Source organism: Gouania willdenowi, chromosome 13 (genome assembly GCF_900634775.1).
Source record: "Gouania willdenowi chromosome 13, fGouWil2.1, whole genome shotgun sequence".
NCBI lineage: Eukaryota > Metazoa > Chordata > Actinopteri > Blenniiformes > Gobiesocidae > Gouania > Gouania willdenowi.
The window spans coordinates 1,030,140-1,046,816 of record NC_041056.1 but is presented as its reverse complement, the minus strand read 5'-3'; the positions used below and the strand labels follow the sequence as shown (position 1 = coordinate 1,046,816).

At 39.8% G+C, this 16,677-nt stretch overlaps 1 protein-coding gene across 1 annotated transcript in view; it reads right to left on the bottom strand.

Annotated features, from left to right (window-relative positions):
- The window catches only part of LOC114474541 (alpha-actinin-4-like), a 55,721-nt gene extending 40,549 nt beyond the window's left edge, over nucleotides 1-15,172 (bottom strand). Inside the window, exon 1 of the mRNA XM_028464934.1 lies at nucleotides 14,961-15,172. Coding sequence (XP_028320735.1) covers nucleotides 14,961-15,086 — 126 coding nt within the window. The 5' untranslated portion in view covers nucleotides 15,087-15,172. The remainder of the gene's footprint in view (nucleotides 1-14,960) is intronic.
- Between the last annotated feature and the right edge of the window lie 1,505 nt (nucleotides 15,173-16,677).

The following is a 16,677-nucleotide window of genomic DNA, read 5'->3' as shown; positions in this document are numbered from 1 at the left end:
TAGTGAGTCAACTGTTGCTGCAGACAATCATTTAAATAAAAAGTTTAGTTCTGGTTTTATTAACTGCACTTTTTGGATTTGTTACTTTAAAATGAGAGGAAACAAGCTTTTGCATATCCTCGTCTGAAGAGAACTGACTACGTGCACATAATATCATGGTTGGGGGGAAGCAGGAGGGCCCAAAAATGCACCTTTGGGTTAATAATCCTTTCCATGAAACCTAAACATGATCTATTGCTGTGCAGCGTTCATCCTTAGTGTCTGTAGCAGCTCCAGGCATCAGTGAGGGAGAGAAAACAGGCTGCAGTGTACAACCAAAAATAAACCCCACACACACGAACACACTCGAGTTGTTGTCTTCAACCAGAGCTTGTTGCCGTAACGACGGCAGCAGCAGCAGAGGAAGAGGAAGAGGAGCAGTGCGTGGGATTGGTAAATATTTGATGCAGGCCCTCCATCGATACCCTGCTGAGAGCTCTCAGATGGACCCCGAGGTGAGCGCACGAGGCCGGGGACGGACCAATCAGAGCTCACGATTCATGCATCGCTTCAGAAACTACAGACATGTTTGATAACACACGCTGCACAAGGTTAAATAAAACAGAGGCTCGAAGCAGATCTGTGTGTGTGTGTGTGTGTGTGTGTGTGTGTGTGTGTGTGTAGGCTTCACCTCGTTGCCCAGTGCCCCAGTTTGAAAGCTGTTAAATAATGCAGCAGAAGCTCTCAGAGGGAATCAACACACACACATACACGCACACACCTGACATGAATGAAGGTGACGGGATTCAAAGTAAAAACAAATGCTGCATCATTTAAAAACAAAGCAGACATTCATTCTTCATGAAATCATCATCTGATTGGTCCGTAGCATTAGGATGATCAGACATCGTCAATCCCCCTGATTAACCAGCATGTGGAAGCATCCGTCTCATTAACAGCTGCTAACCATCATATAGGATTATTACTCATCACAGGTTGAACTGTGGGTGTGAACGATCCAAACATTAAGCTCCATAATTAGCCTCTCTTTAACACTAAGGCGTGTACAAAGCCTTTAAACGACAATTAAAAACAACTTTTTACCTGTGTAACCATGGCAACAAGACAACTGTTTATTTAGTGCCTCATTCATCTTCTGTATGGCCTCTGATTTTCTGTGATTGCGGAAAACGGACAAAAAAAACCTGAATTCACGCTCTGAAATGGAAAAATCAATCGGACCTGTTTCTATTTATTCCTTCTCTATTTTAAATCAAGCACCAAAATGACCCTGCAATGCCTCACGTTTCCACGCCATTATTAATAAAAGATTAATAAAAGATTTGGATGTAATTGTCAATAATTTTTCAAAATATATTGTTTTCTTATGATCTTCTTACAAACCGCTTGAATTCATAACAAACTGCACATTTCTTCATTGTGTGTGTGTGTGTGTGTGTGTGTGTGTGCTGACGGCTTGGGCCAGGTTTGGACGTTGCGGTAAATCAGGTGATGTGTTTTTATTCAAAAGACGCACTAATAGATGCTGACTCGCCTCAGATCATTCTACATGTGCGCGCACAGATGTGAATAGTGTCTGGTTGATTTTTTAGCCAATTTTGGATATATCCTTAAATTGAACCAGTCATACGTGCTTCTTATTCTCTCTCCTTGTTTTCCACCAGATGAGAAACATCTGGCGCGCCCACCAGTGTCCTGTGGGTGACTGTGAGGTAAACTGCTGATAAAGCCGTCTGATCCCGCCTCTCATGCCCTGCAGACGTCTGCTGCCCCAGATGCAGCGCTGTAGACTTCACCATCATGGTAGAAGCGTGCACGCTAGCTAGCTGCACTAGTTTATCTTCTGTTGTCCAGAGGGAGAAGAACCTGTCTGGGTGTGGCCACTAACGCAGACTAGCATCCATCTGTAGTAGCAAAGCAGCCACGTCTGTGCACGGTGACTAAATGTTTTGTCATGTGTGGACACGCTGAGTGGAATTAACAATATGAGAGAGAGAGAGAGAGAGAGAGAGAGAGAGAGAGAGAGAGAGAGAGATAGAGAGAGAGAGAGAGAGAGATAGAGAGAGAGAGAGAGAGAGAGGAGAGAGAGAGAGAGAGAGAGAGAGAGAGAGAGAGAGAGAGAGAGAGAGAGAGAGAATAACTGAGACTCTCAGGGCAGATGTCACCTCACAGCAACAATGGATTCTATTGGACGAGAGCAGGCTGAAGGAGAGAGAGCCACGCAGCACAGGGAGAAACAACTGCTTCAACATGTTCCAGTTCCTACAGGCAAAAATACTACATAATATATATGCAGGAAGTTCTAAACTTTATCAATCACACAAAAGAAAATGGAATTCACATTCTAAAAAACAAAAGAAATGATTTTTTGGAGTAGTGAGTAGTGATCATGTTATCCTGTGTGTTTTTAATGTGTTATAAATTCATTAAAATGTGAAAAGGCTCTGGTACAAAGACAGGTTTAGCTGGTGGTGTGTTGGCTGAGCTGGTGATCAGTTTACCTGGTGACACATCAAGGCAGAAGCATCTACAATGGTCCATATCACACATTTCTATGGGATTGTTCCTGTTAAATGTGTGGTTGACGGTTCAAAGTGTCGCAAACGATAAAAGTGTTTCGGCCAAAAACCGAAAATGTAATTTTGGTGCATCGCTACTAGGGATGTCGCGATACAACTTTTTCACTTCCGATATGATACCAATATTGCAGCCTTGAGTATTGGTCGATACCGATCCGATATCAGCATGAATCATACATACTTTTATGACTTATATTCTAGTGTAGAATGTTAGAAAAGGTTTGATCAAGTGATGTTATTCAAACAAGAAAAGAACAACAGTCAACAACAGTAGGGATGAGAAAAACTGACCCATTTATTATTAACCAATTATACATACATTTTAACCTTCAACATAATATCTACAGTATTCTACAATTGAATAAATATAATATATATCAGAGATTTTAGATGCAGTACAATAAAATTCGACATCCGTTTTATGTCTGATATCGGATCGGCACACCCTTAATCATTACTTTAAAATGATTAGTGCCACATTAGACAGCAAACAATAAAGAAATGCAAAGTGTTATAAGGAGGTTTGAAGCACTACGAGATTAAAGTCTATTTATGAGAACCATATAATGCTCAGAATTCCCTGTTGTCCTCCATTAAAGAGGCTATTTGCTCAATATCAGTCAATGGTTCGTGGTCAGAACAAACGCAAACGTCTGACTTTATTCTTGTATGGCCAAGATTATTATTTTTTTAATGTGGCCCTAATATGCAGTTGTACGGTTTCTTGTAGTGGTTGTGATAAATCATGTCAGCCGTTCTCTATCAATGCTGAATATTTTAGCTTTAAACATGTCTTCATCGTCATGCATTTAAAAGGCTGGTGAATCAAAGAGTGCACAGTGGTCTGAACTGTGAGCATCAGAACTTCCATTATTCCTATTTCAATGTTTCATCGTGGAGGGAAGAAGCAACAGCAGAGCAGCGTAGCCGTGAAGTGTTTCCAAAAATACAAGCTTTTGTAATAGAGGCGATCTGCACGCCGCAGCCATGGAGACGAGATGGAGATGCTCAGATATCACAGAGACGAGTGGGAGTGTCAGGCAGCGAGGCGGCTCGACGCCCACTCGCTTTCATTCTGTCCTCTGCAGGTCCACGAACTGTTCACTGTGGCTTCTGACAGCATGGAACTCCAATGGAATTTATGTTTAGTCACAATTTGTAGAAACGCACGCGCACACACAGCTTCTCAGTTCATTAATCTCCCCGTTCCTTCCCATTAATGATAGACTATATTAATCTAAACATGAACACACACACCACAAACCCCCGCCAGGCGTTTTAATTCTTTCCACTTTACACACGACAGCTCAGACTAAACTTTCCACCCCAAAAAAGTAATCATGTAATCATTTCATTTCATCTGATTTTCTGTCCTTGAGAAATGTGACTCCACTGTATGTGAGCCAAAGGAACCAGAATGCTCTGCTTTTATTGTGAAAGGAAAGGAAGCAGCTTTGTGTGTCACACTGCAGCGGGCGCCGACTTTAATCAAACAATGTTTTGGGACAATATCGGGCATTTACACAGTTTCTTCTGATAAACTGATGATTGAATGTGTAATAAATGTCAAATCTCACGCACAAATCTTGCTACGAAATCTCACAAAATGACAGACTTCTATCTCAAAATATAGATATTGATTAAACCCTCTCTGACAATCATCACAGATTTCTTGTGAAACAGGTGGAAAAAGGTCACGCAAGTAAGTGTTTTCTGAAAATCAATATCAGACCGATATCTAATATTGATATCAGAAATAAAATTGAGTATCAGAATTTATTCAAGCACTCCAGTAAATTATTTGTTTTTATTAGATTTGTAGAGTATTATGTTATGGTTTCATTTGATCAGACAACTGTTTTTCCGGAAATGTACTTTGATCTGACATATTTTGACTTTCATCTGCCAGTCTTCTTCAGAGGCATTAACGCTTATAAGCGTATTAGTTATTTTTGTCTTCAGACATTTCTGTTGTCTTAAGAAAAAAAATTACTTGCTGGAATTATTGCGCGAAAGTCAAGCAAACATCAAAACAATCGGCAGATGCCTCTGAAGAAGACTGGCGGTTGACAGTCAAAAGATGTCAGGAGATCAAAGTAAATTTCCTGCAAAACTATTGTCTGAATAAATGAAAACATTATTTAAAAAGAAGACATACAGTATGGATTTGTTGAGGTTATTTTTCCAGGTCTCCCAATTTATTTTTTATTCAATAGAATGTTTTTCAAATTACAGTTTCAATGTCTGTAAACCCATTGGTTTGTATAAATATCTGCATGGTTGGCCAATTATCAAAGCTGTAATGTCTGGACACCAATTAGCGAGTGTAGCTAACGGATGGGCGTGTCTAATCTCGCGCTAAATGTCGCACCACTTAATCTTGTGTGACTTCAGCATAAAACAAATATGAGATTGACAATAAATCACTAAATCAAAGGTTTTTCAGACGTTTGCACTTTAAGGGCAGACAGACTTTAAATCCCATGTTGGGGACACACACTGTAAGGGGGGGGGCTGTCAGCGCTTCCAGCTGTAACCGTCGACATGCACGCTGGCAGCCGACCAAGAGGAAATGCTTTGCTTCTATTGTGGCCAATTTCAATTCATCAGAGGGAAACAGCGTTGGCTAATCCCCATAACGCAGCACAATGCTGAGCTTCATCCACATGTAGATCCCATGTAAAGGAACCAAACGTTGGGAATGAATTACCTTTGGAGCCACGTTGGCCACCACCCCGTACTGTCCACTACACCCCCCCCCCCCCCTTCAGTGAGTGCCGCTTTGCGCATCCATATGCAATGCTGCGAGACCCCAAACCTCACAAACAGCCCCCCCCCACTATAATGGGCCACCAAAGGAATGTTTCCCCCGCCGTGCTGTGCCGTGAGCCCTCGCTCAGAGCCGAGGGACAAAGGGGGGAAACGGCTCACATTCCTCTCTGCCTGTCGACTTTACTCGTCCCTCACTGTGGATGTCGGTCAGCTGAGGCTCTCGGGCCTTTTCCCACCGCTGACCTGAGACCAGCTGGTAGGCCGAGAACAAGCAGAGAACAATGTAGAACACATACGACAGAAAGAGAAACAGATCCAGACGTTAAAGATAGAAACTTCACCCAAAGATGAAAAATCTTGCCTATTATAATGGAGCTCTGCATCCCTACATTATTAGGGCTTCACTTTCATCAGAGAACAGCAAAAATTGTGGAATTTGCTTCCTGGAATGGAAGCACTGTTATTTCATACCCTCACATGTATGACACAATCACATTAACATTCAATTTTTGAAAATGTCAACTCTCACGCAGTTTACCTCATAAAATAAAAATAGCTGTAGCACCTCACATTTTAGGATAATATCAGGAATTTCAACGTGGTGAAAAGGTAAAATAGGTGTCAATTCTCACTCGAAATCTCTTGATTTTAGTGCTTATTTTGATCCTTGTGATGCAGCACGTTACCGTAATTTCTAGACTACAAGCCACAACTTTTTTTCCACGCTTTGAACCCTGTGGCATAAACAATATTGCGGCTATTTTATGGATTTTTTCCAGGTTCAAGCTGCCAAAAAAAATTGAGTCTTGTCAGATTAGACCGATGAATTTGCCCAACGGGTCACCTGGCTGTCAGAAATGGAAACAGAACCAGTGCACGTGAGCTTGGCATTGATGAATTGATAAGAAGAACTGACTTGATGCTAACAGACAACAAAAGCTTTCAGAGTGAAGGAAAGCTTGAAGACTGGGACTACACAAAGAGCAGACAGCTGAGGTGTTTCCACCGTGCTTCAAGACAAAAGTGACCTCGAGAGCGATGATGGAAACGACGCCGAGAAAATGTCATACGGAGGGATTCGGAGGCTTTTCAACTCCGACACTGAAGACTCCTTCAGTGGTTTCAGTGAGCAGGAGGAGGAAGACGGTGATCAATGACTTTTTCAGGTAGGCCAGGCTGCAATTTTTTTTTAGCTAGCCGTGTTACAGGCAACGTCTTTCGTTAAACAACACGAGCCAGTGTAAATATGTTGTGTTTCAATGTAAACACCTACGACTTATAGACACGTGTATATGTACAAAATATTTATTTTTTAGCGTATGCGACTCAATAGTTCAGCAGTTACGGTGTGTTAGAGGTTTAGAATGTGTCTGAGGCCAAGGAAACAATATCAAAGCAGTTTGTAATGAATTTAACATAAGAGGTTCCTCCTCTTACACCTCAGCCCTGTTTGCTCCAACACACCAGTCAAACAAACACATGCATCTGCTCACCACACATAGAACCAATGACTCATGAAAGAGTCTCACTTTTACAAAGCAAAGCACGCTGGATTCTCTTGATGGCTTTTTGAAGCGTTAACGTAAGTGAGTGTGTGAGGTGTGGCAGACACTGCCGATCAATTCTGTTCTTTCTGTAACACTTCCCGATGCCTCCGTAAACTCCATGATCAAAGGCATTAAACACATTCCTGGTTCCAGAAGCAGCGAACAAACACTGGCCTGTTTTAAAGGCCGAGGAATCACTTTGATTATCACGCTGAATGTTTCACTTTGATTCATTAGACAGTCATCTAGATAGTCTGGCCACAGAAAGATATTTATGGGAGGAAACTCGATGGAAGGACCTTCATCATCAACAGCCTTCTGCATGTCAAAGCCAGGCTTGGAGAGGAAATAGAAAGTGACATCAGTGCAAGAACACATTCATAGTCACGCACCGAACGCACAGTTTTCACTTTGTTGTGCGGCATTTTTTGCTGATTTTTCTGTTCTTATACATAATCTTTTTATATGCCACTATCAGTGGACCACACTAGTTAAACAAACACAAGAAACATGGATGCTGTCAGACTCGTCGGTGAACCTCCTCATGAAAGCGTGAACTTTTTTTTCACAATATTTCAGTGTTTTTTTCAAATTCAGGTGTTTCCATTACCAGTTTTTATTGAACCAGTTACATTTTTTGCTTGTGTGCTTCTACCGTCAGCTGTTTTAAACTTATTTTCCTTGACCCAGATTGGAATCTGTGAGTGAAAACACAAATAAAAACTTAAAAACACAGGAAAGGCTAGAACCTGGAAAACCAGATTTTACCACAAGCAGACAAACCAATTTGTTTTTGAAAATATTTAATATTTGGTATTTGACAATAACAGTGTTTAATGATCCACATACTCATAATCATGACAATACAAATTATCATTTTGCTCATCAGAGTTGTATGAGGTGTTGTGACTCAATCCGTGACCCAACTAAATGGTGATTTGGGTCGTTTTGGCTCAATGCTGTCCGGTCTGACGTCCATAGTCCTTACAGTCTCCTTCAAAAAAAAGTCTTCAACTAGCGAAGAAATAGCCAGAAAACATGTATTTATTTGCTGTGTTGTGTGTCTTTTTGCTGTGACATCACAGCCAAGATGGCTGCAGGTCAGAAATCTTGTTGGGAGGAGTTTGAGAATCACAACCTAATTTACTAATTATTCTTGCTCGTTTACAACAGTATTTGTATTTTATGGCGTTATGAGCACTTTATTCTCATTTATGCAGGTTTTAGATCCATGTTCGTCATCATTAGGCTTTCTGTTAAGCTCCACAATGACACAGTAACATTCCGGGGATTCTTTTTTCATAATGGGACAACACAACCGGCTCTGAGTGAAGGGGACCAACCCTTCACCTGTTCAGGCCTAGCTGTCACCGAGGGGCTTGGTGTGTATGAAGAGTTTCTGTTAAAGCTCTTCGGTGGCGTCAATGCGTACTTGGACAAGTTTGAACCTGTGACTGATGTGGGAGCAGAGCCTTGATAATAGGTTTCCACAGGGCTAGGAGCTTGGCCTATAACAGACAACAACCAACTGGACTCATGGTGGGGTGTTTGACAACTAACACGATGTTAGCTGACTTAACAAACGGAGCAGAACCAAAGTCCATCCAAAGTGGTTCCTTTAGTTTAGTGCAACATATCAGGGTTCAAACCAGTTAGGAATCATCCTCTTATTATGTGGCCACTAAAAACAGCCTGTGTGTGTGCTGAGTCAGCAGGAGAGACAATGACAGCCTGTCTGTCAGACTCATCCCTTTCACAAGCACTAGAGCAAACAGCCATCTTCTTAAAGCTCATTAGCTCCACTCCTTACGTTCACTCTGCAGAACGAGGCGTTTACGTCATTAGTGGCACGCAGCGAGTGAGAACACAGAACAGGAATTTGCCCTGGGACCCACCCGCCATGCCTTAGTCAGGACGCTGGGACAAGTCCCTTCACGTCTATCCACAACCAGAACGAACCTCAGCCCTGCACGTTAATGATTAGTCGGGGAGATTTTCCTTCCTCAGCAATCTTTGACCTGCGTGATCTCTGGGCAAACATGGACGCGCCCACAGAGTTGACTAACCAGCGACAGGCAGACAGACCCACCTGATGATGTGAGGCTGGAGGAATGTCTGACGTCGATGGCAAAAATGCAACAATGGCCGTGATAAAATGCAGGAGACGTAGCTTGGCATGCGGGCACGCCGATAGTAAGTATGTCAGTCATCAGACGGAGCACATGCACATGATGTGCAACTATACAACATCCATTTAAACATCATTAAACTAATAATTCAGCAGTTATGAGCTCAGCTAAGGAAGAAGGTGTGGTGCAGTGTTTCATCTCCAGTCCATGAAGAAGACGAGATGAGGCAAAGTGAGGAACGCAGAAAACCGACGACATCCACAGAATGAAACTTCCTGAAACGGCAATAGTTCTGACAGATGAAACCCAAGAGAATATCACACATTTAAACATTTTATCCTGGTTGGGAAGGTGCAAGTACACTTCACTTGGGGTGTGTATTCCCATCAATCTGACGGTTACCCTCAGGGAGACGTTTCAGGGCAATAAAGACTAAGACTAAAAAACAGCTAAAACGAGCTGTTGCCCTGAACACCAAAAATACTGTGTAGTGTGTGTGTGTGAGGGGCGGTGCACATGGCGGAGCGGAGTTTCCGTGAACAGCGTTCCGCTCCAGAGAATAAGTTGTTGACAACGCACAGTTGAACAAGGTGTTTAGGAGCATTCTTGGCTAAATTGAGGAACAAATGACCCGTTGCCCTCGCTAATTTCCAACATGGGCATTTATCGTTTCTATCGTGGGATGACATTCTTACTGGTGAGAATGGTTTTGACGATATATCGCGAACGACGAAATATCGCACAGTCTTAATAGATATATACTTTATTCATCCCCAGAAGGGGAAATTCAAGTGTCCAGTAACATACAGTGTGCCATACATTCCACACACATACCTAAACATGAATAAATAAAAAGTTATTTTTTTAAAATTATAATAAAAGTGCACATTAGCAGGACCCATTATACAATCTAATGGCAGCCGGGATAGAATACGATATACATTGCGATATCAATAATTACACATTTCAATTAATTTTTTTTGGTTAAAAAACAATTTGGACATGGATCGATACCATAATTGTGTGGTAAAGTATCGTCATATATTGGCAAATTTCTTACACCCTTACTTTCAATGTAAAAAGTCTCTTTAAATGGTAAATGGACATGATTTATATAGAGCTTTATCACCACTGAAACAGTCTCAAAGCGCTTTACACATCAGCTCATTCACCCAATCACTCTCACATTCACACACCAGTGGGACAGGACTGCCATGCAAGGCGCTAGTCGACCACTGGGAGCAACTTAGGGTTCAGTGTCTTGCCCAAGGACACTTCGACACATAGTCAGGTACTGGGATCGAACCCCCAACCTCTCGATCAGAAGACGACCCTCTACCACCTGAGCCACGGTCGCCCACTTTAGACTGCAATGTCCCGTTCATTGTTGTGAGACTTAAAAACATTTCAGTGGAACGTTTCCACTTGTAAAGCATTTAAAAACAAGAGTGCAAACCTCCGCCAAGTTAAGAGACGCACATTATGATCTAAGACTGGTTCTGGATACCGTAGGAGGTAATAAAAATACAAAAAACAAAACAGAAATGTGTAAAACCTGAAACATTGTTTGGGACAAAGGATTGAGAAACATTCCGCTGAACGCAGTGTTTGATTCTGTGACGACTGCAGAGATGATTCTGATGATCCAGGCTGTGGTTATTCCCGTTGCTTCAGGACAAAGAGCATGGGAATGCAGAGCCGTATGCACGCGTGGAGCCAAGTCGTGGTTCAGGGGCTGGTCAGCGTCCAGACACCTCAACACTGTGTCTGATTCCAGCTGAATATTTCTTAAGCTGCAAAGCGAGCACGCAACTACAACACCAGAGAGGAGAGGCCAGTGAGAGCAACGAGATGAGCACCACGTGATTTAGTAGTGAGCGCTGAGCGTCCTCTGTCAGTCTAACCCATGTCTCTGTCCAAATAGCTGCCATGTTTGGAATAGCTGAAAAAGCTGCAGCCCGTGAAAGGAATTCAGTCGTCAGAGCCTCAAGCTTCAGCTCACTTTAAACTAATATCTGGGAGGTTTCTAAAATATTCAAGAAAATACCAACAAGTTGTTCAAAATGTGGGGGTGGCATCGCTGCAAATTCACCAGAGTTCAATCAGAACGTCTAATGGTCACTAGTGTACGTGTTTCTTCCATTAACCAAAATAAAAAGGTCTTTTGTAATCACGAAAAAAGGATAGAAAATACGGCATTCACTTTCCAAAACTGAAATGGCAATATTAGTGTTTTTTATTTTGTTTTATTATAGCCTCACATGCATGTTTTGGGACAATTTCACACATCTATGCACAATTTGTCTTCGTAAACACGTGGTACAAGAGAAGAAAACGTCAATTCTCGCGCAAACTCAAAATGAAGAAATATGACAGGATGTCATTTTCTGAAACATAAATGGACTAAACACTCACGTTTTGGACAATTTCACACATTTCCAACATATTTTCAACTGTAAAACAGGTGGGCTAATGTTAGCTTAAGCAAGCGTAGCAAACGGCTGGACATCAAATCTCATGCAAAATCTGGAGTAATCTCAGCGCGTGCTTTTATCGCCGCATTTATGCCGTGTATGAATATGAAATTATGATAAGACATACCAGAATTCAGCCTGTTTGACACGGTTTCTGGAAGTTTGCTAGTGTAAAATAACAGAAATAAATAGAAATGTGTAAACTCACGCAGAAATGACATGAAATTGGGTAAACTGAGACGGAACTGGACTGTCCAAAGGAAAGCGTTCACCTCTTTGAGCCCCTGAGTCGCCATATTTACAACCAGTGCTAGCTAACCTCCAGTCACAGGTTAAAGTCAACAATAGTGTTTGTTTGTACATTCAAGTGAAAAAAATCCTCCTCAGCCTGTTCTGACAAAACAAGTCGACCACAAACGATGAAGAACAGACGATACACGGGCGATATGAACCAAAACTATTAGCTTCATATTTTTTCTCAAAATGGCGATATATGATATAAATGGGAGTGGTGGCCTAGTGGTTAAGGACGCTGGGCTTGTAATTGGAGGGTTGCCGGTTCAAGCCTCACCTGGCCCATCACTGTGGGATGTTGAGTAAGTCCCTTAACCCCGAACTGCTCCCCAGGCGCTGCAAAATGGCTGCCCACTGCTCCTCAGCGATGGGTTAAATGCAGTGGACAAATTCCATTAATGTAATAACATTACATGGCCAATTAAAGGCGAAAGCCCCGATTTAATCTTTTAATAAATCTCAATTTTCTAAATTCAATAACGTCTGACCAGAAAGACAATTTGGTGATGAAAAACAGCTGCACAATATGACACTTTTGGCTTTTTCTCCTGTAGCGGACCAGTATTATAGTTCAAAACAAGTTATAAAATATATTGATATTATATAGGCCTAATTTTCTATGTCATCAAAAAAAAGAAAACTTGATATATTTATAATTTTGATATATTGCCTAGGCCTACTTCAAGTAGAGTCAAACGACGCGGGAAAAAGTCGTCATAATCAATAGAAAGACAACGATCAAGAGTCTAACACACGTGACTTTATATTTGGGACATTAGCTATAGCTAATGGTCAGTTAGCTATAGGTTAGTTATAACTAATTGTTAGTTAGAACCAGTGCTGATGAAGCAAGTTAGGTAGCTATGGTTAGTTAGCTATAGCTATTGGTAAGCTAGCTATGGTTAGTTAGCTATAGCTAATGGTTAGTTAGCTATGGTTAGTTAGCTATAGCTAATAGTTAGTTAGCTATAGCTAATAGTTAGTTAGCTATGGTTAGTTAGCTATAGCTAATAGTTAGTTAGCTATGGTTAGTTAGCTATAGCTAATAGTTAGTTAGCTAATGGTTAGTTAGCTATGGTTAGTTAGCTATAACTAATGGTTAGTTAGCTATAGCTAATGGTTAGTTAGCTATGGTTAGTTAGCTATAGCTAATAGTTAGTTAGCTATGGTTAGTTAGCTATGGTTAGTTAGCTATGGTTAGTTAGCTATAGCTAATAGTTAGTTAGCTATGGTTAGTTAGCTATAGCTAATGGTTAGTTAGCTATGGTTAGTTAGCTATAGCTAGTGGTTAGTTAGCTATAGCTAGTGGTTAGTTAGCTATGGTTAGTTAGCTATAGCTAGTGGTTAGTTAGCTATAGCTAGTGGTTAGTTAGCTATGGTTAGTTAGCTATAGCTAATAGTTAGTTAGCTATGGTTAGTTAGCTATAGCTAATGGTTAGTTAGCTATGGTTAGTTAGCTATGGTTAGTTAGCTATAGCTAATAGTTAGCAGAGAAAAGGAAACAATCTGTGACCAATAATCAGCAGCAGCTTTTCTTCACACAAATGACCATAAATCACTTTTAAACAATAAAAACTTCACAAACCCAGAAACGATCATAGAAGCTAATCCAGTCACTGGTTCATCAGACATTTGTAATCTCACAATAACATTAACTGGTAATCTAAGACATCAATCACACTCCATCAATATTACAGATGTGTTGAATCCAGATGATGAAAGTGATCCATAACCTGACTCTACAACTATAATGTGCGAAAAAGACTTTATATAAACGAGTTAAACGTTCACAGTCTCAGAGCTGGAGCTTCTGATCAAACCTAAACCTGATGAATGAAGCGTGTAAAGTTGACCAATAAATCTTATTCATATGATGAAAAATGTGGAGCAATAAAACGCAGCTTTACAGCAGTACTATAGGAACACTGGTAAAAAATATTAAAAATAAGGTTTAGACTGTCCTCATATCTTCATAAAATGGATTTTAAACTTGAGGCCCGGGGGCCAAATCTGGCCCTTTACAATGTGTAATTCAATAAAACTCCAGAATATTTGCAGAACTCAGTTTTCCCACGCTTATGTCACATGATGGCAAACATTTTTAATCACAAGTTCTTGAGATAATCTCCATTTTTGTTCCACAAATCATGCAATTTTTTCCTCCATTATTCAACAAAATGTACCAAATTAAATAGAAATTGTTCACAAAAACAAGAAAATGATCAAGTAAAGATGCTGCAGGGTCTGAAATCTCACATAATTTATAGATGAAAGTGCAAAGTTTAGCTTAAAAATGTTAAAATGGAACTTTATACAGCATAAGATCTGGAGCCCAATGAGATTAAACTGATCCATAATTGACCAAAAAAGTGAAAATTAGTTTGACAGCCCTGTTTTAAGATATTTATTTATGTATTTCTCACATTTTGGCAACTTCAGCTCATCAATCTTTGGTGAAAAATTCACTTTCATTGTTGTTAAAATGAGTTTCTAAAGAGTTTAAGGGGAAAATGTTGCTTTTAAATGATTAGGAACCTTATCTTATTGATGATTTAGAAGTGTTTATGTTGGGAATGAGTGTGAAATATAGATTTATATGAGTTAGATAGTCTTTCTTCCTTAAAATCAGTTTTAAATGGTTAAAGTGTGAATGTGATAAAGCCCAGACTAGTAACTTAAGTATACTAGCACTTGTTAAATTGGTTTTAGACTTTACGCTTATAAATATATAAGATTTTAAGCCATTTATCTGTGAATTTTTCACATTTTAGCCACTTTAGCTCATTTATATTTGATGCAACCTTTGAAAATTAACTTCCATTGTTGACTATTTAAGTGTTTTCTCGTACTTCGGGTTTGTAAAGTGTGTGAAATACAGATTTATATGAGTTAGTTGGTCATTCTTCCATAAGTTAACCAATAAAAGCAGTTTTAAGCTGTTAAATGGTTAAAAAGTGTAAAAGTGATCGAGCCCAGCCCTCCAGGGCCTGTATCTGAGCTTTGTGGGGCTTGTTTCGGCCTGAGGCTCCACCACAGCCCGGGCTAAAGGCTCCGGCTGTGGGTCGGTGTCAGGCTGAGCCCAGGCCGGAACAGGAGCTCCAATGTGGCGCCTGTTTTTCTCTCTCTCACACAAAAGGAAAGAAACGGAACCAAAGCAGGCCTTACCTTCCTCTGCTGCTTCTCCCAGGCCGGGTCCAGCAGCAGGTCCCGGTCCCAGTCGTTCTCCTGCTCCATGTAGGTCTGAACACCTCCGGCACCGGCCTGGTTGCTGGAAGCGTGATAATCTACCATGTCACCGCCACGGACGAACGGAATGAAGTTACCGTGACGAGGAGGGAACTCGATAAAAAAATAACAATAATTTAAGAAGAAAAAAAAAAAAAAAAGAGAAAAAAAAAAGAAAAAAAAAAGGATCCAAAAGCCGCCGCCGAGTCCGAAGAAAAGCGTTCCAGGAGCGGGCACAGAAGGCGTCCGCCTCTCAGTGATGGCTATCCGGTGTGGGTAGAAACGCTTCCCCCTCACCACCGTTTGGCTGCTGGGTGGAACCGAGGAATCGACCGCTCCTACAAAACTGCACCGGCACCGAACAGCTTCCGGAGCCGCACCAAGCTGCATCCGGTCTGGCATTTCAAAATAAAACTAAAAAAATAACGCCTGTTTCCATATGGCGGTAGATTTGTGTCTTTTTTCATTAAATAATAATAATAATAATAATAATAATAATAATAATAAAATAAAATTCGTATACATATACAATTCGAAAATAAAACCTTTTCAATCAAAACAAAATCACTTCAATAAAATAAAACCTTTTCAATAAAAACGAATACTTTCCATCAAAGAAAAAAAAAACGTTCCAACGCAAAATAAATAAATGAATAAATTATGAGACCCAAATAATTGCATTTGAACACCTTTTTTTGATAGAAAATATTTATTTTTATTTAATTAACTTTTTTTTTTTTGATTGAAAAGTCATTTTTTTTATTGAATACCAAAGACACAAATCTACCTCCATATTTCCAAGGTTTTTCTCACTCTCACTGAAAGATTTCATTTTAAATCTTTACATCAATTACTTCAACAACATGATACTATTCTATAAATAAATATATAAATAGATATAAATATATATATATATGTTGATGTAACTTGCAATAAGTTACCTGTAGATTTATTCCTTTGCAGCAGATCTCATAAATCTTCCATGTAAGCGTGATTTTTTTTTCTCTCTCCATGTATACCGTATGCTAGGCCTTTATTTTGAAGAGTCCCTTGCCTTGTTTTGCTATACATCCTGGGTAACTTGACTAACAAAGCGTCTCCAGTGGTTTCCATAGGCTCAGACAGCTCATGAATATTAATGAAGCCTCTGAGACAATGAAGCATCTGTATGTGGGAATTATCTAATCACTAATGAATTTAGTGTAAAAAAAGAAATAAAAAATCAGCCAAACAATCTCTCTGGTGTCTGTCTCTATTCTGTCAGTGTGTGTTATTATTAATTATTATCATTATTATTATTAATAATAATAATAATAATAATAATAATAATAATAATAATAATAATAATAATAATAATAATAATAATAATAATAATAATAATAATAATAATAAAGTGCTGCAAAAACAAACCAACCCAGTAATATTATTACTGAGGAGCTTTTTTTTACAGAGACAAACACGAACCTGTGTGAGCTGTAAATCAGATGTTAGGTTTATTAATATTTATTTAAATAACGGTCAAAAGATTCATATGTGTTTCAGAAGTAATTTGTGTCATTTTATTTGTCATCTTGTGTGTTTTTGGAGTCATTTTATCTATTTTAGTAGTTGTTTGATACAATTTTCTTTAATTTTGTGCATTTATGTGTGTTTTGGA